The sequence below is a fragment of the Thamnophis elegans genome, chromosome Z (assembly GCF_009769535.1).
Source record: "Thamnophis elegans isolate rThaEle1 chromosome Z, rThaEle1.pri, whole genome shotgun sequence".
Lineage (NCBI taxonomy): Eukaryota > Metazoa > Chordata > Lepidosauria > Squamata > Colubridae > Thamnophis > Thamnophis elegans.
Window position 1 is genome coordinate 67,362,860 of NC_045558.1, and position 27,506 is coordinate 67,390,365.

General features: G+C 40.3%; 1 protein-coding gene across 4 annotated transcripts in view; it reads right to left on the bottom strand.

The window, feature by feature from the left end:
* Nucleotides 1–27,506, bottom strand: part of DPY19L1 (dpy-19 like C-mannosyltransferase 1) — a 145,287-nt gene that overhangs the window by 103,210 nt on the left and 14,571 nt on the right. For all 4 annotated transcript variants that reach the window (XM_032234962.1, XM_032234963.1, XM_032234961.1 and 1 more), the window contains 3 exons: nucleotides 25,821–25,941; nucleotides 22,708–22,801; nucleotides 6,497–6,554 (listed from right to left, as the gene is read on the bottom strand). In XM_032234962.1, the coding sequence (XP_032090853.1) occupies nucleotides 6,497–6,554; nucleotides 22,708–22,801; nucleotides 25,821–25,941 (273 nt within the window). The remainder of the gene's footprint in view (nucleotides 1–6,496; nucleotides 6,555–22,707; nucleotides 22,802–25,820; nucleotides 25,942–27,506) is intronic.

Consider the following 27,506-nt stretch of genomic DNA (forward strand, 5'->3'; position numbering starts at 1 on the left):
AGCGAGGGCTCTGGATGAGAATTTGGCTGCTGTCAAGGTGGCATCTGCCGAATACTCGACAGCGGTAATAATTTTTGTTAACTCATGGCGCCATCTAGATTTCCTGGGTGGTGGCCTAGACCTGAGTTGGCGTAGCCAAAATAAGGTGGCCCTAATAAAAAAAGAGGCAGAAGTGGATGCCTTAATGGCCCAGGCAGACGCCATGTGTGTCTTCTAACATGCCTTTTCTGACCTCTTATCTTCTGCCTTTAGTCCCTCTAGGAGCTCATCTGGCAGGTTTGAGTTGGAAGTTAGAGACACAACTGGGGCATCTACTTCAGGGAATTTCAGGATATCCTCCATTTTCCCCTCCAGGGCATACAGTGCTCTGTCCCCCCCACTGGGGTTGGTTAGCATGCCCAGCTGTAGCCATTGGCGCTGCACAGCGTCCATAAAGAGGTCAGGCACAGGGATAACCTCAGGAGTTTCTATTGTCTCTTTGAATAAGCCATGCTTGTGATCCCTGGATGCGGAAGCCTGAGTGGCCTCATGCCTGGAAGTGGGGCCTAACTCTGTAGCCGTCATGGCCTTGTGTAAGATTGATTTGAATAATGACTGCTTAAACAGGCCAGTGAATGCTGGTTTGTCAGGGGTAGGGTTTTCGTCTTCAGAAAATACGAAAATTTCCCCTTCTTCCTGCTCAGAACTTGAAAGCCCAGAATGAGATGGGCTAGAAGATTGAGAGGAGGATACAGGCTTCTTGGAAGTGGAGGCCTTAAGGGCTTGCGCTTTTCCTTTGGGGCCTTGCCCTTGCGAGAGCCCCTGTGCTTAATGCCTTCAGCTATCCCTTGGGAAATGGCTAAGGAAATTACCTCCCTCATTTCATCAGAAAGAGCAGGGCTTTTACCCCTTTTCAGTTTCTGCTTACTGGGCCTGCGATGGCTAGGCCTGCCTGATCTGGATTCACCCTTCCCACACTGGGAATCCTGGATAGAATCTCGTTCCTCTCCAATGGAGGAGCTAGGGGAGTCGGGGTACCCACAAGAAGCTTCTGGAGACGGATCCCTGGACCTATAGTCATCCCCAGACAAGAATTCACTGTCCCCAGGGGATTGGGCCTCACGAACAGGGGAAGCTACCTCCCTGCTGCGATGTTCTGGGCTAGGTTCTGGCTGATGGTGCCTAGAAACCTCCCTGGGATCCACTGTGGCTCTTGGTGAAGACCTTTCAAGTGAGCCCTTGTGCCCTTTGCCTTTTTTGACAGAGGGATCCAGCTTGCTGCGTTTGCTGGAGGGCCCTGCCTGTTCCCCTAAGGCCTCCCTGCATTCCTCTGCCATTTCAGGTCCCCACGAGGCCTGGAAGATAGCTGGAGCTGGGATGGGCACGCGCTGGCCGTTGAGGCTCAAATGCGCTCGCAGAATCTTCAGGAGGGAAGGGCCGCCTGGGGGTCGGATTCCTTCCTCCCACCGCCCTCGGTTCCCCGAGACTTATCTTCCTCTCAGGAGGGAGAGACTAGCTGGCTCCCCAGGCTAGTCCCCAGCCTCCTCGCGGCGTTCTGCGTCGCTGAGGGCTGTCTGGCTCTTCGCTTCTCCTGCCTCTCACTAGCAGCCTCTGAAGGAATTTTTTCGCTCCTCGCACGATCTGTGCTCTTGCCGCTCTTCACAGCGATTCGGAGCGATCCAAAATGGCGGCGGGTGCACACGCAGCCGCTTCCCACTCTTTCTAGCCTCACAGCCCAGAAAAGCGTGCGAAGGTTCCAACCGTCGCCGCTGTTGCCGGGCAGAATGGAGCAGCTGAGGGATCCCTAGCAATACTGCCTGCAGGCTTCAGAGCCTTCTCAGAGCCTTCTCTGGGGCGTCTTTTCGCCTGGAACGGCCCTGTCCTGGCTGGGGAAATCGCTCATCCCACTAGCCGCTCCTGCCGCTCGCCAGCATCCGCTGGGCGAGCTTTCTCGATCCTCTGGAGCGTTTGCGACCAGCAGCAGCAGAGAAAGCCCGGTAGCCCTTTTAAAGCGACAGAAGCCTCAATGGAGGCAATTTTGACAGTTCTTACAGTAGCTGTAATTTTCTCTATCTGAGAATCTAAACGTGGTCCAAAGTGAGAAACTTTCCAGCCTATCTGACCTTAGACTGGAGCTCTCCCAAAACAGTCCTAACGGGCGGACTGAGTTTTCGAACTGAGCATGCAGAGGCAAAGGGAGGCGTGGTCAACTAAAAACATCACTCAGTCCAAGGGCAGATAGGCTGTGTTAACCCAGCATTGGACTCTCCGAGCAATGCACTGGAGAAGAAGCAGGACACCATTTTCCCCAAGAGACGAGACAACTGGAGAAGTTGGGCTCGGCAATGTTGCCGGATTGTCTTCGCCAGTTCCTGCAGACTGTTCCGCCAATCTGTTGAGAGGAACACTTTGCCCTGCACAGTGTCTATTAGAGCTCCCAGATGAAGGATGCGGGTGTCTGGGCTTAGAGAGCTTTTTGCCAGATTTATGGAGAAGCCTAGCCTTTGGAGGAATGGTAGTTCAAATGTCCCTGTGACCCTGTCTGATGGAGGGGCACAGCAGGAGAATGTCATCTAGATATACTTGGATTCTGACTAATCTTGAGCAGAGATGGGCAGCCACCACTGCTAGCACTTTTGTGAATATCCTTGGGGCTGATGACAGCCAGAAGGGGAGGGCCCGGTATCGGTAATGATTTCCCTTGTACTCGAATCGAAGGAACTGCCTGTGTTTGCGGAGAATGGGAATATGAAGATATGCCTCCATGAGGTCCACCGAGGAGAGGAAGTCACCCTTGCAGACGGTCTCCAGGATGGACTGCAGGGAGTGCATCTTAAACCACCAATAAAGGACATATTGATTCAAGATTTTCAGATCCAGAATTGGTCTCTATCCCCCTGAGGCCTTTGGAACCACAAACAGCCGGGAGTAAAATCCCATACGTTCCTGGCCCTTAGGAACAGCTTGGATGGCCCTGATCTGAAGAAGATGGCAAATGGCCTGTTAAACCAACTGTCTCTTGAGACTGTCCCGAGACACTGGGCAAGGGACAAAATGCCTCGGGGGAATGGAGAAAAAGTCCAGGGTCACACCCCATCTGATGGTCTGCACGACCCAAGCATCTGTTGTTATGTCCTCCCATCAGTCCGCAAACAATGTCAGTCGGCTCCCTATAGGAAGATCCTCCAGACAGTTACTTCTGATGTCTGTAGGAACGATTGAAGCCCCCTCTAAAGGATTCCCTAGGAAGATATCGTTGGAAGGTCCTATTGGACCTAACCTGCTGTTGGTTGGACCCCTGCCTAGAGAGTGAATGACACTGCAGATAGGAGTTGGAGAAACCCCCATCCTTCCCTCGAAAGGGCTGGCGTCTATAGAGGGTAGAGGGATTTCTATTGTCTGCCTTGCGGAAAGTTGATTGGAGGACCTTACGCTTGTCCTTTGACTCCACTAATAAAGGGTTCCAAAGGGGCCCCAAACAGATTAACCCCCAAAAAGGGAGATGAAGTCAGATGCCACTTGTGTCTGGCATCGGCTTGCCAATTTTTAGCCACAGTAATCGTCTAGAAGTGACCGGAGAAGCAATGGCTTTTGAGGCAAAGTGAGCTGCGTTAGGCGCAGCATCTGCAGAAAACTCAAGCGCTGTTTTTAATTTGTTTAAATCCCTATGGGCCCTAGTGTCTTTATTTAGAATCCTGCTCTGAAGTTGCTTTAGCCAAAGGAGAACAGATCTGCTAAAAAATGAGGAAGAAGTGGAAGCCCTAATAGCCCAGGCAGAGGCCTGGTGACTTTTGACAAGCATTTGTTCTAAATGCTTGTCTTCAGGTTTAAGCGAATCCTCAGGAGCACTGGCAGCTGCATTAGGAGAGGCTAGAGCTACCACAAGCAGGTCGATGGCTGGAAGGTCTAGAGTCTTAACTAAGGCAGGTTCTACATTATACAAGCGCTTATCAAGAGAATTAGGAAGAGGACCGGTGCCAGGAGGGGCCCATTGCCTTTGCACCACGTTCATAAAACTCCTAGGAGAAAGAACCACCTCCTTCTCAATGGTAGGTTCTAGGAAAAGAGGATCCTCAGAATCCCCAGTGTCAGAGGCTGCAGGCTTAGGATCAGGGGTAGGCTTAAAACCAGCAATCTTCTTTGCCTTAAACAGCAAGGACCGGAAAAGAGCCGGTTTGAACAATCCCACAAAAGCTGGTTGGTCAGGAGCCAGATCCTCGTCCTCAGAGAGGTCAGAATCTCGGGGGGGGGGGTGTGCTCATCCTCATCCCCTGCTGTGGCAGACCTCGAAGTCGAAGGATCAGCAGTATCCTTACTAGAAGAGTGTTTCTTTTTATTCTTGGATTTAGACCCTTCCGATTTAGATTTAGAGCTGTGGCCAGAAAATCTCTTCCATTTGAGACCTGCAGCTATCCCCTTTTCAATGCTGAAGAGATAATGGCAGCTACATCAGTGGCAATAGTAGATGTAGTAGCAGAGGTTGGTTCAAACCCCAAAAGTCCTGGGGAAGAGGAAGCCTGATCTGCCACCTGAGAAGGGCCTGCATCCTCTAATGAATCATCCTCACTTTGAGGAGAATCAAAAACCCCTGTACCATCCCCTAACTGAGAAGGAGAACTAAATTCAGAAAGAGAATCCTCTGAACCAGAAGAAAGACCCACAGGAGGAGGGTTACCAGGAGAGACAGGGATCACCTGGAAAGGGTGAGGGCTCTCACTGCCATCTTGTGTGCGCTTGCTGGGAGCTGTTGTGCAATGAGGACTTGAGCTGCCCCTTTCCCCCTTTTTTTGCTGTCCTAAGAGCCTTTGCAGGGAGCTCCTCAGCTGCCTCAGCTGCAACACTTTTTCTAGAACTCTGAGTTGATAAAGAGCCAGCAGTAGGGCTCTCTAGTGGAGAGGGCTTGGGAGAGATTACTGCCTCATCTCCTGTGCTGGAAGCCATCAATAGAAGTCAAGCAGAAACAGCCACCCTCAAGGTAAATGCTGCAAAAGAGCCCTGTTACCGACCATTGGCTTCAAAATGGCGCTCGCTGCTCTTCGCGCCAAAATCAACTGTCACACACTCTCTGCTGGCTTGAAATGGCGCCTGCTGCAATCTCTGAGGAAAACAGCAATCTTCCTGAGAGTTTTGCAACCCCAGCGCTGTGTTCCTGACAACAACCGCAAGGTTACCACCCTTGGGCTTTTCACCGGGGCAACTTCCAGCAATCCGATTGAAAGATAAGCGTCAGAGCCACTTCACTGCTTAATGCAAGCCTTCGACAATCGCTGACAGGAAAAAAAGCCTCCGTTGCTTTAAAAAGGCTGTCCCAGCTGCGTGGCTAGCTGCATGGCGAGAGACAAAGCCCCTTGCTTAATGTAAGCACTCCCTCTGCCTGCAAGATCTTAAGAATGGCAGGGGTTGAAATATGAAAGTTTTAGAAATAGCCAATTAGTAAGAAAGAACAATATAATCAGAGAAATACAACTACACGTCCAGCCCAGAACTGCCTGAGTCTAAAAAGCTGGGGAAGAGCAGCAAGGAGGAAGGCTTTATAATCTGTAGACTCAGCCCTACTGGTTACTGGACAGAGTGAATCCTATGTGATTGCTGTCTCCACCAATCGTGGAGAATGTAAAGTTTGTTTGATCAAAGTTAAAACAAAGTATAGTGATATCTCAGTACTCAACTGTTTTGAAATTCATTGAATTTGGTACTTAATGAATTTTGACAAGAAAAATTTCTCTCAGTACTTGTTTGTTTGATACTTGATACACAAATTAGAACTTGTCAGTGTCAGATTTTTCCCCCTCATCAATATGGGTAAAGTGGGCTAAATGCAAAATAGACTAATCAGTTCTCAGAATGATATTGAGATAGTTTGGTCATACAAGCAATGAATGAAACTCAAATTGCAAAACAAATACAGGTAACACTTGACTCTTCACTTAGCCATCATTCAAAGTTATAACCTATCTGAAAAAAGGGACTTATGACCTGGATCCATAGTTATGATGGTCGCAACCCAACTCTATGGTCAATTGGCAACATAGCAGCATCATTTGGAGCATCCTGCAAATGAGGTCCTGTGATCTCATTTTATGATAGTTTTGTCAAAAACCCATAGTTATTTCCAGTTTTCATCAAAATTACACCCAGAGCAAACTTATTTCCAAATAAATATGAATAGAATTAGTTTTACAGTTAAGAAGCATAGCAAGCAGAGCTCCGCAGGGCTTCATATTTCATTTGTCTTTCTGGAAATGCAGGAACATAGTTTTGTGATTTAAAGCATACTGTTCAAGCAAGCAAAATGTGCATCTGATTTAAAGAGTTACAGACAAATGCTACATTGGTGTTCTGCATATTCCAAACCATCTTTCTGAAATGGATCCAAATTCATTTGATCTAAGAAGAAAATATGAACATCTTAATTTATTTCCAACAGTAAATCCTTTAAAAATTAGTTTAAGTATAAAGTACTTAAATCTGAAATGTTAATTCAAATGTTAAAATAACTATTAATTTGCAGACGTACCTCCCCGTGGTTGAAAAAGTAGCATGCCACTGTAAGTAGCCCTCCAAATCTGTTCCCACTGTGAAGGGAGAGAAAGGAGGGGAGAGTAATAAAATTTTCTTTTTCAGACAAGCTTAAGTGACAAAATAATAATAATTTCATTTTATAAATAATCTGCTTCAAAATTTTAGATAAGTAAAAAAGCTAAGTGATTTCATGATCCTCCCTCCCAACAGTGCTTGGAGGCTGTTAAGGGCTGGATGGTGAGCAACCGGCTAAAACTGATCTTAAGCAGGACAGAATAGCTCTGAGTTTGTGACTTCTTGATCCATGGAGAATTGCCACCATTGGTTTTCGATGAAGTGGCATTACCCCAAACAGATCCAGTGCATAATCTGGGGATTCTCCTGGACTCAAAACTTCTGCTTAAGGAGCAGGTTATGGCCAGGACAGGACAGCCTCTGTGTAACTATGGGTTGTATGCCAATTATGCCTTTTCTTGGACCAACAATCCCTGCTTCACATCCTAGTCATCTCCTGGCTTGACTATTGCAACACACTCTCTACGTGAGGCTGACCTTGAAAAACATCCGGAAGCTCCCATTGGTTCAAAATGCAGCAGTCAGATGGTTTTATGCACCCCCAGGTAGGCACCTCTCCTGCAGGAGCTGCATTAACTGCTGATTTGCTTCTAGTGCAATTCAAGGTGCTGGTTGTCACCTTTCAAGTCCTTTATAGCTTGGGATCAGGTTATTTGTTCCCAGTTACAGTCACCTCAGGCACTAGACAAGTAGGCGCGGATTGTTGAGATTCCTATTTCCTAAGGAGATATATCTGACAGCACCCAGAAGAAAGGCCTTTTTTCTCATAGCTCCCTTCCTTTGGAACATCATTCCTGGAGAGATTAGACTGGTCTTCATTTTGAGACAGTGTCACAAGGCCCTGAAGACTGGTTCTGCCAACAAGCCTGAAGAATCCACAGTGGAATGGGGCACATCCAGTGGCTCATTTAATTGCCTGTTGTTACCAGTGGGTAGGGGGTTATTGTTTTTATCCTTTATATTGGGTGTTTATTGTTTGTAAGCTGCCCAGAGTCACTGACAGTTAATGGGTGGCCAAATAAATCCAGCGAACAAATAAACAAGTATTCATAATATACAACTGATCATATTATGAAGTTAAAAAAAGATGTTTTAGGAAAAACAGGTGCAGCTTTCAGTACCTTCTTTAAGAAGACGCATTTTTTCCTGGATTAAAAAGTAAGTCTTGTGCTCCCAGGGAAAGACATGCTTGAGTTACAGAGGTACTCGATAGATTTGATTCACTGTTACTTCCACCTAATTCAAACATGTATTTTCCTGGCTATCATGTGAACCCATGAAAAGTATCCGTTTATTACAGGTAGAAGAAATATTGAAACAACTGAAAATTCTATAGCTTGTAAATTACAGGTACAGAAGGTCCTCCATTCACAACAATTAAGAACAAAATTTCCAGTGTAATCAGACCTGAATTTATGGCAGCTGTTAGGCAAATCACGCAGTAGCATTTGCATTTCTCCATGGCCACTCACAAACCCTGCCAGGTAGTTGCCACCCCAAGCACCACTGTATTTGCACTTTATCTTCTTAGCCACCTGCACATCCCTCTTTACATGTCTGAAAGCCTGTTTTCAAATCATTTGGGACATATAAATTCCTGCTGGCTTCACCATTGATTTTGGTTGTTGGAAGCCAGCAGAAAGTTGTGACAAAGTCCTTACTTATATTTACAATGTAAATGGAGACAGCAGGTATTGTTGTTGCTAAGTGAGGTGGTCACACAACATTATGGTTTATAACTGCATCACTTGGTGATAGATAATCTAGTCCCAATTAAAATCATTAAATAAGGTCTAGCTGTACTTTTACATGTGAATAGAACAGAAATATTCTGCAAAGTAGCTTATAAAACTCGAATGACTTTTACAAATCTGGATCACTAATTTATAAAGTAGAACTAAGAGAAATGAAGGGAAGTTTCAATCACTGTATTGCATGTATTAATTTTTTAATTATCCACAACAATATTTTCTGTGGAATACATTTATTTCTGCATATTGCATTAAATAAACTTATTTTTAATGCATGATTTAAATAATTCAATCTTTATTTAAAGAAAGGTTTTTTTCTTACACATATAATGGTGAGGCCTGAGTCACATGCTGAATCTAAACGCAGGAAGGTTCATGATCGTCAAAAAGAAAAACATTTTACACAGTATAGAATTAGCTACAAGCAACAGTTACTATATGAGAGAGAATACTAAAAAATGGACTTATTTAGCAAGACTTTCTTATATTATTAAACTAAACTGAGAATAAAAACTAGCACTCTTTATTTCTCATTATTTCATGCACTCAGACAATGTGTTTTGATATTCTGCATTTTGAAGTAGTAGTACATGCTGACTCATCCTACAATAGCATCTAAAAGCTGCAAGAGATCTGATATGATAACTCTGAGAGAATAGAAGTAAATGGTGATACAATTCCCAATGGTACAGATCTTTCTTTCTTTCTCTCTTTCTTTCTTTCCTTCCTTCCTTCCTTCCTTCCTTCCTTCCTTCCTTCCTTCTTTTCTTTCTTTCATCTCTATCTATCTATCTCTCTATCTATCATCTATCTCTGTCAATTTTTTATATTATCCATCACAGTTGCATGACTGGGCAGTTTACAAATAAAATTATAAAATCATAGGAAAAAAATTAACAAAATGAAAATGGTTTAAAAGAAAAAAAAATGCACAGTTAAAAGGCAGTGGGAATGCCTTAAATCCATCTATCAACCCAAGAGTTAGATGACATTACGAAAAACAGTATACAATGGGCATTTAGAATCAACAAATTATTTTTAAAGAAAAGGATAGATATTTGAATTTTCTTTCTATAGTATTACATTTTAGTGCAACCATTGAATAAAAGTCTTTATTCTGGCCACATATTAGAATCATGACCTACATTTCAGAAGCAAAATAATGAATTTATGAATCTAAAAACATAAACACTTTTCCTTGTTAACGCTTATCTTTGATAAAACATGTCCTCTCAGAAATTTTATCTTGACTACCTCTATGACTGTAGACATACCGTATTTTTCAGAGTATAAGACGCAGCCACCCCCCACCCCCCCAAAAAAGAGGCTGAAAATTTGGTTGCTTCTTATACTCATGATTGTAGCTTTTTGGAAGCTTTTTTCAACCCTAATGAGATGCTAACAAGTGAAGCAATTGCTTCACTCCTTAGCACCTCATTAAGGCTGAAAAAAAACTTCCAATATTTTTAGTGCAGCATACTGTTGGAAAAATTTCCCGGTTCATTCCAGCTGGGTAAAACCCAGGACAAAATATTTGAAGACTGCCTTAAGAGGTACTTCTTTTGTCCTTTTTGTTTCTATTTTTGGAAGATAATTCTCTCAAGGGCAAGGCAGAGAGTTCCTGTGACTATGTGATTTCTATTCTTTTGGGGATTTAAGGGCAAGGCAGAGATTTTTCCTATGGGCTATCTGAGATTTCTCAATGGTTCCCTTCAGGCAAACGCTGGGCTGGTTTGTTGATTCAGCTTTCTTACATTTTTACTGGGTGTTAAATGCTTTTGGCTGAATGCCCAGACATCTAGTATATACTCGAGTATAGGCCGACCCGAATATAAGCCGAGGCACCTAATTTTACCACAAAAAACTGGAAAAGTTATTGACTCGAGTATAAGCCTAGGGTGGGAAATGCAGCAGCTACCGGTAAATTTCAAAAATAAAAATAGATACCAATAATGTTTTTGAATATTTATTTCAAAGAAAAACAGTAAACTAGCGGTGTATTCAATGAAATACTTCACTCACCTCATGATGCTGATGTCCCGCTGTGATGATGATGTCCCGTGCAGCCGCGGGAGCGATGTCCCGCCTCCTATGACACACGGTACAGTGATTCCTATCATTGGATCACTGTACCAGAGGAGGTGGGACATCGCTATGTGGCTGCTTGCCATAACAAGGAGGAGGTGGGACATCGTTGCAGAGCGGCAGGAGGGGGAGGAAGGGGAATCGTAAGACAGCCCTGCATTACATTAGAACGTGAGGAGGGGGGATGGTGCGGTGCGCGCTGCGCGGCAAACTGACACAGAGGGAGGGGAAACTCACAGGGGCACTGGGCCATTCACGAGTGTCACCCAGCGGCATGGCCCCGCCCCTTTTTCTCCTCCATTTCGGGCAAATTTTTCACTGACTCGAGTATAAGCCGAGGCGGCTTTTTTCAGCCCAAAAAGTGGGCTGAAAAACTAGGCTTATACTCGAGTATATACAGTAGTTAAGCTTATTAAGTTTCCCGGCTGCCTAGGGAAAGAAAAAAAACTGGCAAAAAGTGTTATTTTATTATACTATTTTGTTGCTTGCTTTTCTGATGTTATGGGAAAAAAAATGAATGCCTAGTAGGCAGAATTTTTTTCCCTACTTTAAGGTGCATCTTATACTGTGTTGCATTTTATAGTCCAAAAAATATGTTATATAATCTCTATCATAACATAAACATCGAACTACCAGTTATTTTCCGTGTTTCCCCGACCCCTGAAATAAGCGCTTGGCCTTATTTTTGGGGAGGTCTTACAATTTTTGAGGTGCAGGAGGCAGCGAGCATGGTCACCTCATGACTGCTGCTGTGTTGCAATATTTTCAGGGAGGGCTCATTTTCGGAGGAGAGCTTATTTTAGCGCATGCACTCAAAAGCCCGATTGGGCTTATTATCCGTGGAGGTCTTATTTTCAGAGAAACAGGGTAGCACATTTCAAAATACATTTCAAAACAAAAGTAAAAGCCAGAAATCAGCAAAACAGTGGCAAAATCAGTCATATGACTTTGGAACATTGCAAATGACCATAAAACTGAGCTGATTGCCAGGCATCCATAATGAGATGAGCAAAGGGGAGGGGCAACCATCATAACTTCAAAAGGATCCTAAGTAATTTTTTTAAAGTTTTTTATTTTTATTTTTCAAAACAGGCACAACACACAAAAAAATCCTTTTTCTTTACATACTGTAGAAGTAAGTAAGTAAGATCTTTATTACGGTCAAAGATCAGCAATATACATTTGTCTTTACACTATATTAAAAATACTAACATTAAAATATAATTAAAAGTATTTACATTAAAAGTGGATAATAACATTATGGTCCAAAGTTTGTTAAAGGTATGTCCAGATAATTGGTACAAGATGGTACTATACTGTAGCCAATTTTTTTCTTATGGACATTGCAGCAGCACAGAACTTTGCCACTGCATATGTGGTAACCGGGTTAGTGTCCTGGAGGAGAAAGCCTGGATAAAAATTGTCTGCCCTCCCTGGTAATCTCTCTAATAAGGGGAGAATATATGCAGACCTACAAGCTCTGTATAGCTCGCAGTGTAATAGTACATGTGAATTATCTTCCACTTCTCCTTTACCACATATACAAACGCGTTCGGTTATAGGTGTTCTCTTATACCTGCCCTGGAGGAGTGCTGAAGGAAGAATGTTAAATCTGGCTCTGAAGAAAGCTATTCTTTGTTTTGGAGAGATCAGGTCATTTAGATATCTTGCCGATTTCCACACACCCTGTTTGATTCTGTCCCTACTGTGGAAAGGCAACCTATTTAGTTCTTCTTGGAACTCCATGTCCCTCATTCTATTGATTACTTCTTGCTTTGCTTGCTCAAAGCCTAGGGACATTAAGAATAATGGTGAAAGCCCATAAGAGCCTAGCTTGTGATCAATTGCTTGTTTCCAGGGGGAAGGGAAATTGTCAGTCAACACTAGTGGGGACAGACCCTCTGGAAAGAAATGCATTTTAAGCCAATAAATGACCATCATCTTCCAGGCTCTTACTTGAATTTGAGGCATGCCTGTCTCAATTCTTAACTGGGCATTTGGAGTTCCATTGGGAGCAGCTAAGATGGCTCACAGGAATGTTTGAATGGTTTCTAACAAGTCTCTCTTTGTAAGGATTCCTGTTTGTGCCCCGTAAAGAATTTGTGCCAATGTTTTGGCCTCAAAAAGTTTTAAGGCAGCAGGTACTAACTGACCTCCACCTGTATAAAAGAAATGTTTGATTGCATTTGAGGACCTAATGGCTACTTGCAATGTGTGATCCAGGTGTGCCTTCCATATCCCTAGCGAGTGGAAAACCACACCAAGGTATCTAAATGTTCTAACCTGTTCCAAACTATATCCTTCTATTTGCCAGGAATATTTGCGTGGTCTTTTAGCAAAAACTAAAATTTTTGATTTATCGAAGTTAAGGACCAGCTTGTTTTGCCTGCAATAGCCGAGTGTTGCCCTAATTGCTCTCTTCAGTCCTATGGGGGTTTGTGAAATGATAGCGGCGTCATCAGCATATAAGAGAATTGGCACTTTGCATTGTGATAGGTTAGGACGATGGAAATCCGGGTTCTGTAAAAGCTCAATCAGGGGATTAATATAGAAGTTGAAGAGGGAGGGGGACAGGATGCAACCCTGCCATACCCCTTTTTGTATTCTTACTGAGCCGGTTACACTCCCTTGGGGATTGCACCTCACTTTCAGGGTGGAATTGTCATACAATTTTTGTATGAGGAAGAGGAGGCGTTTATCGATAGCGGTGCATTTTAACTTCTCCCAGAGGGTGATCCTGGATATTGAATCGAAGGCCTGTTTAAAATCCAGGAAGGCCACAAAAAGAGAGGATTTTTTTTTTATGTGTATATTTTTGTACTAAATGGTGGAGTACCAAGATATGATCCACCGTCGATCTTCCTTCTCTAAAACCGGCTTGTTCGTCTTTGATTATCCCTCCTGGAATTAGCCAATCTTGAAGTTTATAATTTAGGTGTTTGGCATACAGTTTACTAATAACGCTTAGAAGACTAATGGGTCTATAGTTGCCTGGGTCATTTCTATTCTCTTTTTTATAAATTGGTATGATAATTGCTACTCCCCAATCTCTAGGCATATGGCCTGTATTGTCTATAAATGTAAACAGTGATGCTAAAAGTGGAGCCCACCAACTGGCGTTCTTTTTAATTATTTCTGGCAGGACATTATCAGCTCTGGGTGCCTTATTAGCCTTTAGGGCTCCGATCAACTGGGATATCTCTTCTGGTGTAACAGGGGGCCAGTGAGGAGTGTGGTCCAAACTAGCTTGGCTCTCCTTGATTACATAGTCAGGATCTGTATAAAGCTCCCTAAAGTACTCTTCCCAAGCATGAATTGGAACCTGATTTGTAGCGGGTACGGGAGGTTTTCCCAGTCCCCTGGTGATGTACCAAAAAAGGGATGTATTTTTTGTCCTGACTGCCGTAATTAGTCTATGCCAAGACTCCTTCAGGGCCGCACTTTTCTTTTCTTTTAGAAGGTTCTTATATTGTATTTTCAGCTGCTTTAAGTAGTAAGTGTGCTCCTCGGAGGGGGCACCTTTACTTTTCTTGTATTCTTCATTATATATCTTTTTTAGTTGAACGCAATCTCTATCAAACCATTTTTTGTTTTTTGAAACTAGCATTTTGGGGTGAGCTAGTGATCTGTTACTGAGAACCGAATTCAAGTATACAATTAAGGATTCAAACCCCTCTAGGTAAGATCCCCCACAGTTATTTCTTAGTAGAGATGTACGTAACTCTATGGTTTCAGGGGCTAACATCCATTTGGTAACTTCCTTAGCGTTTTTCTCATTCCATTTAATGTTTACCTGGGTATTTTGAGTTTCTAACCTGGGTAGGTAGGCTGTGCCTGCCCTTACGAGAATTCTGGTGCAATGTGAGAGTAAGGAGTATTGTATTATGATCATTTTCCAGTCACGAGTCCACCTCTATCTTCTGTAAGAACTTCAGGAGGTCATATGATATTATCCAGTAGTCAACTGTGGATTTTCTTCCTGCTCCCCGGTAAGTATATTCTGCTGGGAAATAGCCCCATGGGGACCCGTTAAGGATACACAGATCCAAACGTTCAGTCATTTGTCTTACACATAAGCCTGCCCGATTAGCTTTAGGGTCTTTAAATTGTCTGGTATGCAAAGATTCATCTGTTACATTTTCATCATAGTGAATCTTAAACTGCTTATATAATGCTTGATCATTTGGACCCATCCTAGCGTTTAAGTCCCCCCCTATAATTATTGCAGCTTTGGGGAATTTGGCTGAACAGCCAAAGATAAAATCTTCTATGCTGTCCCAAATCTTGTTAATCACATTATTCTTATTAAGTGGAGGAATATAGATATTGAATAGCAAAATCTCCACTGTTTAAATAAGAGTAATGTAGTTACAACCCATGACTGGAAAGGTGGCAGTGGTACACATTTAAAATGCAAGGATGTATTAACTAATGTCACAATACCCCCTTTAGCTCTCCCCCCCCCCGACCTTGCTTGGGACAGCCCAAATTGAGTTGACCCAATAGCCATCTAACTGAATCTCTGTGGAGGCCCAGGTTTCCTGCAAGAAGAGGATGTCAAATTGTGATATATAGTCAAAAAAGAGTTGGTCTTTTGATGGGATGGACCTGCTATATTCCAGGTTATAAGGGAGAGTGGGTCAACTTTTGGAGCTCATCAGGAAACTTGATTTGTACAAAGGGAAGTTGTCTGGTTGTTACCATGGATTGAGGTGTCATTGCACACTGAATTGGTCTTCTTTAAAAATAGGGAGGACCCGTCTAGGTCATGTGTAGACTCTTGAGAAACTTGTTCAGGGTAAGAGGTTTTAGCACCAGCTAGCAGAGCTTGCCATTTCGAAGCCTCTTCTCTGGTTCTAGGGCAAGGCGTTATTAGGTCATCTTTCATTCTTTGCAATGGTGGCTCTTTCGTGAGTCGACTCTCAGTATCTTGGTTTGGAGCTGGCGGTGATGAAGGTATCATGGAATTTTCACACAGGGATGAAAACATCTCCATCTCTTCTGGGGTCTCTAATACCCCCTTTGGGTCTTGGTTTCTATTTTCTATGATCTTGAATTAATGCAATCTCTTGTCCTCTGGAAGTGAGAGGCTCAATTATTGGGGAAACCAGGTCTATAAGTGGCTCTGCTGTTTCCACTGTGACCAATAAGGATTTCTTTAAATTTTCTAGCTTGAATAATATATTGTCTTGTTCTTTCCTTGGGAGAGCACCAAAAGCGTCAATGAGGCCAGCTTCTGTGCTGTTAAGTATGTCTTCTCCGTGCAAGATTGATTGACTCTCACTATCATTCTCTTTCTTTTCCAAGGTTGAAAATGAGGTGGTGTCATTCGCCTTGGAGGCTCGCATGTTAGTTATTAACGGGATAACCCTTTCCTCACCAAAGACTCTGATGGGAAAGATTTGGAAGGAGGCTAAAAATGCCTTCATCTTGAATAACATCTGTGGTATGGTGGGCTGTTTGAAAGACAGAAGGATCTGCTTCCAATTTGGGGCCTCAGGTAACCACTCCACAGCACAGAGATCAATCATGCACCTGTGACAGTGAAGAAGCTGGCTTAGGGAATTTAATATTGCACTTCTGGAATTCCAACGTCCATAATTAGGTCTGTTCAAATGGATTCTAAAAGCTATCCTTTGTGTTTGTAGCGAGCAATGTGATTGTTGCCATAATAAAGACTTTTATTCAATGGTTGTACTTACTTACATACTGTAGAAAGTGTATCAGTTGGTTACAAAAAGGATTCGTGTGTTTCTTTCACAGTCACCCATGATTCATATTAATTCTAGTATTTTAAATCAAATATATTTGTACATATTACCATCATCCTACCCCCATTCTCATTTGACTATAATTGTTCAAACGTCCTTCATCATAAAACATACCAAAACTCAAGACATAACCACATACTGGCATCTCATTTGCTATTTCTAGTATCCCAATAACACTATTCCTTATGGCCTATTCTAGCTAAACATCAATAATATTTAGTAACAAATATTCACTGTTTACAATTTACATCCAATTTCCCCATGTTGTACCCATACCTTTATATACATTGTTATCTCTCCTTTATTTGACTATATCCATTATCATAATTTAGTTCTTTTTTATTAATCTTTATATGTAACAAAATCATTTCTCATCTTCCTTTCATAGGTACTATTCAATATTCATATCCAATTATTACTTGTTATACCAATACATATGTATACATTATTATCATTTTCAATTGTTTATTTAACCATATCTATTGTCACTAAATTTCACTAAGTCCAACTAGTTTTAGATTAAACACTTTCATCTATCAGCCTGTATTTTTTCAGTAGCGAAACAGTCTCATGTCTTCTGCCGTTTGTGGCATCAGTCCTCCTTAATCAAGTTTGTATGGACTCTTCTTTGCAACTCATTGTTTATTGATTCTCTCATGTAATTTCGATGCCGTTCTTCTTTTTCCTTAATCAGCTTGTCTTTAATTGCCAGTGTTGTTATCAATGGTGTTACTAATAAAATTTCTCCCTTTAAGTCCATAAGTTCTTTTATTTTTTCTTCTTCGGTATCTTGCCATCTAGGGTAAGGTTCCCATCCATCTAGTTCCCTTTTCCATATTCCACTTTTTCCATTTCCAGACAGAAACCATTCACCATGGATGTCAGCAGATTTGATTTCTTTGTAGTCATTTTTCTCTTTGTTGCTTGGGACTCTACCCTCTATTTTTCTCATTTGATAAGTATCTCCATCCTTTTCATCATATTTTTCTGTTAGGTACTCTAATTTTTCAAACATTTTCTCAAATGTATTTGATAGTTTCTGTATTGCAAACATTATCTTTTGCAAGCTGACAGTTTCTCTCTGTTGTTGAAAATAACCCATTGTTTCCAGCTGTTAAAACACTGCTGGTCTGACTTGGAAGATTTTTACAAAGTTACACCTAGGTTCACCATGAGATCTCTGGTTAAGGATATACGTCAAAGGAACATTTGTATAAACAAATGGTGCTTTACTTCTTATCACTTTCTATAAACAAACTGTGAGTTTTTAAAGTTCCAGACCAGGATAATCAGTAGTGAAAGTAAAAGTATTTTGTTTTCAATACACAAGTTTCCAGTCTTCCAGTTGCAGTGTTATCTCCCCCTTTGTTGTTACAATTGTTGCAATTCTCTTTGTTCTTTTTGTATCTTTTAATATTCCAAGCTTTAAAAAGTCAAATTTTTACATGAAAGAGAAGAAAGAGTAAAAAACACACGTAGTGATGAATAAGGAGAAATTTAGTCCGTAGGTTGTGAAAATAATAGTAAAAATTATAGAAGAAGAAAACTTGATTCATTCATTTCAAATGGTTTGCATAAATTCCATCCATGAAAATAACATTTAAAAATTAAGATACACTGACCAAAACCTTCCAAAGCTTAATTCCGCCGCTTATTTCTTTTATTCTTAAATTAGCTTTAAGTTTTTTATAGGCAGTCTCTTTTAAAACGGATAAAAATTCCTCACCAGCTGTAAACACTTTCTCTTACGTTTCCTTCCATTTTGGAGCTGTCCCTACTTCATCAGCCTAGGGGCTGAGCTTTTAATGCCAGCTAAAAGATCTTCTCCTGGATCAATCAGGGACTTTGCAATGTCCCTGTGATCAGCAGAACGTAGTCTTACTGTTCACTGTCTCTACGGGATGGTTTACGTCTGATTGTACCACCCAGCAATAAAAGTATTGGCAGCGATCTCGGAGCAACGAGATTGGGTGACCATTTTGTAGTGACATAGGCTCCTCCTCAGGATCCTAAGTAATTTTTTGAGAGGGGATCCATAACTTCAAATCGTCACTAAGTGACCTGTTGCATATTGAGGATTACCTATATATCACATTACAATTTAATCTATATTAAAACATTTTATTGTACTCGGACCCGGATTGTTGTTGGGGGCAATATGCTGACTCTGTAACTGCTTAGAGAGGGCTGAAAGCCCTATGAAGCGGTATATAAGTCTAACTGCTACTGCTATTGCTATTGCTATTGCTTTTAAGCTTTAAACTTTATATTTCAGGTCAAAACAGATTGTTCAATTAGAATAGAATAGGATGACAGAATTGGAAGGGGCCTTGAAGGTGTTCTAGTCCAACCCCCTGATCAGGTAGGAAACCCTATACCATTTCAGACAAATGGTTATCCAATCTCTTCTTAAAAACTTCCAGTGTTGGAGCATTCACAACTTCTGGAGGCAAGTTGTTCCATTGATTAATTGTTCTGTCAGGAAATTTCTCCTTAGTTCTAGGTTGCTTTTCTCCTTGATTTGTTTCGATCCATTTCGTCTTGTACTGCCCTCAGGTGTATTGGAGAATAGCTTGACTGCCTTTATTTTGTGACAACCACGGAGCTATTGAAACTCTGCTATCATGTCATTCCTAGTTCTTCTTTTCATTAAAATAGACACACCCAATTCCAGCAAATTTCTTTTCTTTATGTTTTGTTTTCTTATATATCTTTGTTTTCTTTATATGTTTTAGCCTCCAGTCCCCCAATTATCTTTGTTGCTCGTCTCTGAACTATTTCTAGAGTCTGAACATCTTTTTTACACCGTGGTGAGCAAAACTGGTTGCAGTATTCCAGTTTTGCCACAATGTAAAAAAGATGTTGACAAGATCTTACTAATGCTTCATGTTATTCTAATCAATTAAGTGTTTCAACTTCAAAAATCACTTTGTATAGCATAACAATTAGAACAGCATCAGAATATTTCTCAACTAAGCTGGAACAACTTGCTTTAAATTTGAAACAATTATCTGAATTTCTTGTAATTTACGCTTAAAACATTTTGAACTACCTGTTATTGCCTTCTGAAGAATACTTTTGCATGCAGAAACATTTCTACATCAGAAGTGTTCCAGTATAGGGAGCTTTTATTTTCTCCTAACTGCTCCCCTGCTCTTTTGAATGCTAGAATGCTTACTTATTGTCTTGTACACATCAAAAGCAATATGATTGCATCTCATCACAGATTGTTCTCTTTAAATCTGTTTGTATCCAAATTCTCTGATCTTGGAGAGTGGATAGGAGGTGTGAGGAAAGCAATTTCTATAGGCAATCTCTGCTATGCCAGAGGCAATCTATGCTATACTTTTCTGCTGCTGGTGTAATCACATTGCTTTTGAATTCTTATAAAGTGCTTATTTTCTTGCAATCCCTCTCTCCAATCTCCCTATTCTGGAAAGTGGGAAAGAAAAAAGAAACCACAGTTTAGGCGCAGGACAATACATACTGATTATATTGATTACTAGCTGTACCTGGCCACGCATTGCTGTGGCCCAGTCTGGGCATAGTAGGGCGGCAGGTGGGTGCTGCCATTTGTCAGGACTCGGGGTTGCTGGGCCGGGCGAGGCTGGTTGGGGTAGACGGCGCAGGGGCTGTCGGCCTCGTGGAAGTTGTTGAGCATCTCCTTGGAGGAGCTGCTCTCGGGCTCTCCCAAGTCGGTGGCCTAGAAGAGTGAGATGTCCAGGATCTCGGAGGAGGAGAAGACCTCAGTATGCCGCCTCACTGGGCACCCGGGGCCACCCCAGCCCCCTGACCTCAAGCAGACACTGCCACCGCTGCCTCCTTGGTGAGGCTATAGCTGGCTCACTATGAGGGGGGGTGGAAAGTGCACATGGCCAGCTGGGCTGAGGAGAATTCCGCCTCTGCCTCCTCTGGAGCTCTGCTGGGCTGGCCAGGGTAGGCCAGCTTAAGGGTGGGGGGAGGCGGCTGAGGGATGGCATAGGTGGTGCCCCGCCGCAGACAGCAAAGGCCCGGCGGGAGGGGAGGGGAGAGAGGAGAGGAAGAGGCCGAAGGGCTTTGGCTCCCCTTGGCAGAAATGGCCGAAGCTCATCAGAGGAGGGGCAGAAAGGGGAAAGGGTGCGGCCGCAGCCCAGCCACACATATAGAGGGACCGTCAGGATGAAGCTGGAGAGAGGCCAAACTGTTCTGAATATACTTTACTCATTAAATGAACGCTATGGTAAATGACATAGCTCAATTCCAATGCAATGTCACACGAAATAATTAAATCAAAATGAAAATAAATTGAAATCTATGAAAATTCAATATAACAATGCAATCGGAAACATTGAAATGGAATCATGAAATATTTAGTATGGCATGTGTTGCTTTTACGTCCACCAGATGGCGCTGATTTTCAAAAAAGCATGTTTTTACAAAAAAGCATGTTTTTACCTGTCACAGATGTGATATCTATATAATATACGTATATAAAAACATTTGCGTATTCGAATGCAACGTTGTGTCAAAATTTCAAAGCAATCGGTAAAGAACTTTCGAAGATTAGCGATTTTGAACAAACAACCTTTACGTTTTTATTTATATAGATAATGGCAATCAGATAATTGAAAGATGCTGAGAAGGTTGTCAATGGTTAAAAATAAAACAGAAAGTTATTTTTAACATGACAAAGAAGATCTTCTTGGTATAGAGCCACTCTAGGCAGTATTAAGCCACCTTTCAAAATCTCAACTGCCATATTCTGCCCCAGTTGCATGGTACAAAGCCACAGAATTTCAGGAAACCTCAGCAGTATGGTGCCATGCTGCTGTATTCCAACCCCCATAGAGTGACATAAAATTACAGGGCCTTGGAAACCAGTTATCCCAGTCCAATCTCAGCGACGATAGGCAGAGGCAGCTAGAACAGCTGATCAGCGCTATTCCATGAGGCCAATCCAACTGCCAATCAGCTGCTAGACAGTGAAGGCTCCAGCATTCTCATTGTGACAGCCACCAACCCCCCTTCCACCTGCCGCAATATTCACTCTATAAGATGCACAGACATTTCCACCCACTGGAGGGGGGGAGTGTGTCACAGTACGAAAATATGGTTCTTATTAAACACTAAGCAATAAAAATGCTCTCTTAAATAAAAACATGTATTTTTTACCTGATTAAAAAAGAACAGAAATTTGGGTTAAAATCTTAGAGCTTAATTATATTGATATTTAATGAAATAATTATGATCAAAACAGTAATAATTGAAACCTCTGAGTCAAATCAAATAATAAAAAATAAAAGGCCAGTGTGAAAATATTATGTCATGTTTAAAAGTATTAATTTCTTGCCACAGTTGTTAAGTGAATCACTGAAGTTGTTAAGTTAGTACTAATTTTTGAATTACATGTAGAAGTGTCTTTCTACTGTAGAAAGTATCTACCACTGAATGAAATATTTTCCTCATTTTCACTTGTATAGTACAGATATGCTCTAGGAAGTTGGCAACATTCTGCAGGGGAAAAAAGAAATATATGCCGCCTATGTGTGATGAGAAAAAACAAGTCTTGCTACATCAGCAGAAGTGCACTCCGATTATTGTACAGCCCTAACTCCACAACCACAATCTCCTATGTAACAGCCAACTTTAACAAGACAAAGTTGTGCCTTTATGGGTGGAAGGAGCAAAGATTGTGGGCATAGCCATGAAAGCAAATAACTGAAGACAGAAAAATACAGCTGAATGAAGATATTACAATAAGAGTGTCAAGGGCTAGAGTACAAATTCTTATTCATTTTTCTGAATGGCTCTAGATCCGTGATGGCGAACCTATGGCACACATGGCAGAGGTGGCATAAAGAGCCCTCTTTGTGAGCACGTGCACCATTGCCAGCTCCTCTTCCGGTTTCTGGCACTTCGTGGGTGTCGGAGCACCGGAAAATGGCCTGAAAACATCCAAAAACCATGCCGCTTTTCAGGCCTTTTCCAGGCTATTTTCTGGGCTGTTTTTGGCCCCCAAAACAGCCTGAAAACAGTCTGGAAAATGGCCTGAAAATGGCTAACAAAACAGACATGTGCGTGCTGGGCAGCTGGTCTTCAGGTTTCCGGTGTGTGTGCATGCATGCACATTCCGGTTTGGGCACTTGGTCCGAAAAGGTTCACCATCATTGCTCTAGATCATATCTTTCATTAGACTGGAATTGGTATTATACATTTTCTTTTCACAATAATCATTGAAAGAAAAAAGACAAGCATCTACTCTTAAAATGTTAAAAACAAGCATTGCACCATAGTCTATCACCTGGAAATTCCATGGATGAATCAATATATCTGTGAAAATATATTTCCTAGCCCCATAATTCTATAACATCAAACTGTCCCATACAAATTAAATCTAAGAATTGTATATACGTCCCATAAATTGTGGCATTCTGAAATAATGTAAAGTGTGTTGTACAAATTTTCACATTTAGTGCATATTTAACAAAATGCAGAATAATTACAATTATCCACTTAGCAAACAAACCTCTTTAATGTTATCTTACCTTAGATATGTGCCATATAGGAAGAAAACTGACACCATCAATCCATTTAGAAGAAATATCATAGCCACATAAAAAGAAGCAGGGTCTCCTAATCCTATCAAATAACAATTCACATTGAAATAAAATACTTCATGTTTTGATTTTTAAATTAAGTTCCACTGTGCAAAAATTCTGCATATATTAATATATTGTTATATAACTAAATTCTCTTTATGTTTAAGTTTGCATTATTTAACTTATCTATTTAATAGGTTTCAAAGACAACTTCACAAAACAACTTAATAAAAATATGACTGAAGTGAAAAATTTGCATTGTTCCATGCACAAAACATGTACAGCTTCTTAGCTCCAGCAAATGTGGGTGCATTATGATCTGGTCACACCAAAACCTCTTGCTTTTTTTATATTTTGGCCAGATAAGAGGTGGATTCCTACTGGTTTGGACCAGTTCAGCCAAGTAGGTAATAACTCGGCCGGGCACACACCCCAAACTGGTTCTATGGATGGCGCCATAGGCATCACCATCTTGTTTTTTGCTTCTGCGCATGCGCAGAAACATTTTTATAGTACTGCGCATGCGCACATAGCGTGCATTAAATGCCTGCAGCGCAGCCCTGAGCAAACCGACAGTAGCGGCAGCCAGAACCTACCCCTGGGCCTGATGAATTGTAGACTGGATTTGTTGGACAGAATACTATTTTTCCTTGTCTCTTTCTTTTCACCTCTATTATGTCCCATGAACCTAACCATCACTGATTATCCCAGTTCCTTTCTTATCCCTTCTTTTGCTTTTGTCATGTTTAAATTAAAATGCATCCCTTCAATCTTTATTCCAACAGTGCCTTTCTTCTCTTCTTTTTTTGCTGCCGATGCACTTCTCCCAGCATTTCTGTATCTTGGAGCAGCTTGCTCATGTATGAAAGTATTTAACGTTAATTACAGGTAATCCTTAACCTATGATCACAATTGAGACCAGAATTTCAGTTGCTAAGCAAGACAGTTATTAAGTGGTCCTGGGGTGCTGCAATAGTCATAAATAAAAGCTAATTGCCAAATTTCAAATTTGACCTTGGGAAGGTTGTAACACCTCTATGTCATAAGAAAGATTGTAAATTATTTTTTTCAATGCCACTATAACTTCAAATGATCATTAAATGAATGGCTGTAAGTCAAGGACTATGGGTAATTCTATATAATGACAGAAAATAGGGGGAAACAAATGTATATTTCCTTAGAGTAAGATGATATTTGAAAAGCTTCATTATGCCACTTTAATTGGAATATGAGGGATTAGCTAGTTAGTAAGATAGATTCATCTATATAAAATATAAATAAGAAAACACTGAGAACACTGAAAATGTATTTGGCTAGTTCAGCACCTCATTAAAAAGTGAAGAGAATTTGAAGAGGTAATTTTAAAAAATCTATGCACTAGAGCTGGCAGAAAAGAGATGTATTAAAAAGTTTCTAAGTGAAGGATGACTTTCCAGGAACCTACAGAAAGACCAAACAACCACTTTTGCTTATGGGATAAGTAAAGATTTAGTCAGGAAACTGCATTACGTTATTGATTTTGTTTGTGTGTATATTATTACTTAACCTTTTCTGATTATTGTTCTCTTTCTGTATAATCCTAGATTTATTTCATTTCAGGTTATGTCCCCATTTTTTTTCTTTATTAACTTTTTGTGGTTGACAATAATTTGGAAACCATCTCAAGTTCATTCTTAGGAGACTAGCACCATCTTGTGGTCTGCCAGGAACATTATAACTACTTTTGTAAGCTCCTCAAGTAAAATATGTATGTGCTTTATTAGAGGATGGGAGATCAGATGATACTCATTGGAAGACAGTGGTAACTACCAGAAAATGTGGTCAAGTTGTGAATATGCTTGACAGTGTTCGGGATAAGAGTTTTGATACCTCTAGCTGGACACCTTATAGGTTTCAGCAGAATGCTAAACCAGCTTTCATCTGTAAGGAGGAAGAACATGCTTGAGGATCTGAAATCCTTCATGAATTTAGACTGTACTATTTCTAGAAAGGAATAATTGCAATATCATCCTCCCAGAGCTCCATTTCAAAATGTAACATAATTTTCAATAATAATAATGATAACTCAGCTTCTTAAAGATGGCCAGATCATATTAAAATCACTGCAGTCCAGTGGAGGGTTCCTACCGGTTTGGATCGGTTCAACTGAACCGGTAGTGGTTTGGTGGCCTGGGTCGCTGGAACCGGCAGTGACTCAGGCCTGCCACGCCCCGGTTGGCACAATTAGCACCATCTTATTTTTCAGTTCTGCGCATGTGCAGAACAATTTTATTTGCACTGCACATGCAGTTTTGTAGAATTTCATCTCCTGGATGCTGCTGGATATAATCTACTAATGTCAGTTTAAAGGCAGCCTCTTTTGAGCTGAATTCATGCTGATTTAATGGATATATACATTATTCTTGACAACATGGAAATGGTTTGCTATTGCTGCTTTCTGATTTTTTTCTTAATTTTCTGATCTAGTCCTCAACTCTGAGTTTTCTTGATTATCTCCCATAGAAGTACTCTACATTTTCTAATATAGCCATCCATAATTTGTATTTGCAATGAAAGATTATGTAGTACCAAGACATTGTAATAAACAAAAATAATGTTGAATGACTTGTATTTTGCTTCCATTTGATTTTATTTAAATTTAATATACTAAACTTTTAAAAAATGAAAGGTCAAATAAAAAACAGCCTAGGTAGACCTCATAGGGCTGCCCATTGACATGAATATTCGTGTGATGCTGCTTGGACTCAAATCTATTTATACATGTTGTGTTTTTATAATTTTAGGTTTCTAAATTATTTATATACCTATATCTGCCAATTTCTTTATTTCCTTTTAACAAGCTAATATTAAGTATTATCCTTTCTGAAAATAAGATTTCTATATTAACACTCCTGCAATAAGCACAAATTAGTCAAATGTTAATTGATTAACTAAATATTTAATTAGACCATGGATAACCATAAATTCTAATTCTTAATAACTTTTCAAAAAGGAATTTTTATATTATTTCACACTCCATTTTGTGCAATGTTCACAATGAATAAATAAGGAACACTTGCCTTCACAGCTTTCAACAGGACTCAGACCTTCTCCTCTATTCACAGTCCAACACTTTTGTGTCTGAATGCCAAACAAATTCATTGCCCCTGTATATATGCGGTACCAGCTGGCTAACACAACCTGTGCAGAAAACAGGATTATAATTTCAAAAGAACATTGTTTACCTCAGCAGTTAAAATATTTTTTTCTATGGCTCTTCTTCAGTATCTGAATATTTTAAGATTCCTTTTCTTCCTTCCTGAAACTTCATTTTAATTTTTAGTGTATTTTTTATAACATGGTAACTGACATTATACAAGCATCCTGTTAAAAACATAAAGACACATTTGCAAACTTTCAAGTTGTTTAACAATAAACTAGATAGCGCATTAAATATTCTGAAGACAATAAAGTAATTCTTCTGGAATTTATACCGACTGAAATTTTACTAATAAATATTTTTCACAGAAATGTTTTCTTCTCTGTGGATTCATCATGTGAAATCAAGATCTTATGTTTATAATGCAGATATTCTTAGACTTGTGACCAAATAAAATTGATCAAATTAAGATTTTTAAGATAATAATTTATGTTGCTAATCAAAGCAATTGTTAGTAAGTTACATGCAATTTTATAATACTTTTTGGCCATGGCTGACAAGTGAATCATGCTGTTATTAAGAAAGTACATGGCAATAACATGACCTTGCAATTATCATAAATACATGCTAGTTGCCAAGAGCCTAAATTTTGATCACATATCCCTTTGAGGGATTGCCATAGTCAGGTTTTTTTCCCCCAATGCCATCATAACTTCTAAATCACTAAACAAATGGATGTAAGTTGAGATTACCTGTATATTTAGAAGTCTTAGATACTAACAAAAGATATTACATTTTTAAAACTACATGTAATTCTGTGTTGAAATTATTATTGTTTTATTACTAATATTATTATGGTTAATCTTCAATTCAATTCAGTCTGCTAAAAACAATAGTTCAATGTCACTTTTTGGGTGCAGAGCATAGTGCATTGTCATTAGTTTTCTTGTCTTTTGATTCAAGTTATCAAGTTCTAGCTGAATCCAATCAATTATTGCAGCTGGGTATCCTATTACAGGCACTGCCAAAGTATTATTGTTTTATGATATTTCCTCATAAAGAAATATCATTCAGCTTTGATCTCAAGATTTTCTGCACTCGCTTTATGTATTTTGTCAGAAGCATGTTAGAAGCTTCCTAAGTGCTTGTATCCTGTAATAAAAGTATTACTGCTTTTATCAACTCTTCATTATCAAAATCAAATCCATCATCTTCAACAATTTTTCCTGGCTTAACAGCAATTGTTGCACATTTATCAAGGTGTTTTTTTGCAATGTCAGAATATTCAAGTGTAATAAATTCAAAATGTCTATATATCTAGGCATCCCTTTGGATATTGTTCCAATGGCTTCTATTACAATTGGTACAACCATTGATTTCTTCCTTCATAATCGCTCAACTTCAATTTGCAAATCATGATATTTTGTTATTTTTTCTAGATGTTTCTCTTCAATTTGTGTATCACCTAATATTGCAGTATCCGTGAACCAGACTTTTTCTCTTTTCCACAATAGTGATGTCAAGCGTTTGTGGGCTAGAGGAGTGTTTTTTGGATCTGGAAGACCTACAAGATATTGACCTGTTCATTTTCAAGAACTGTAAATTT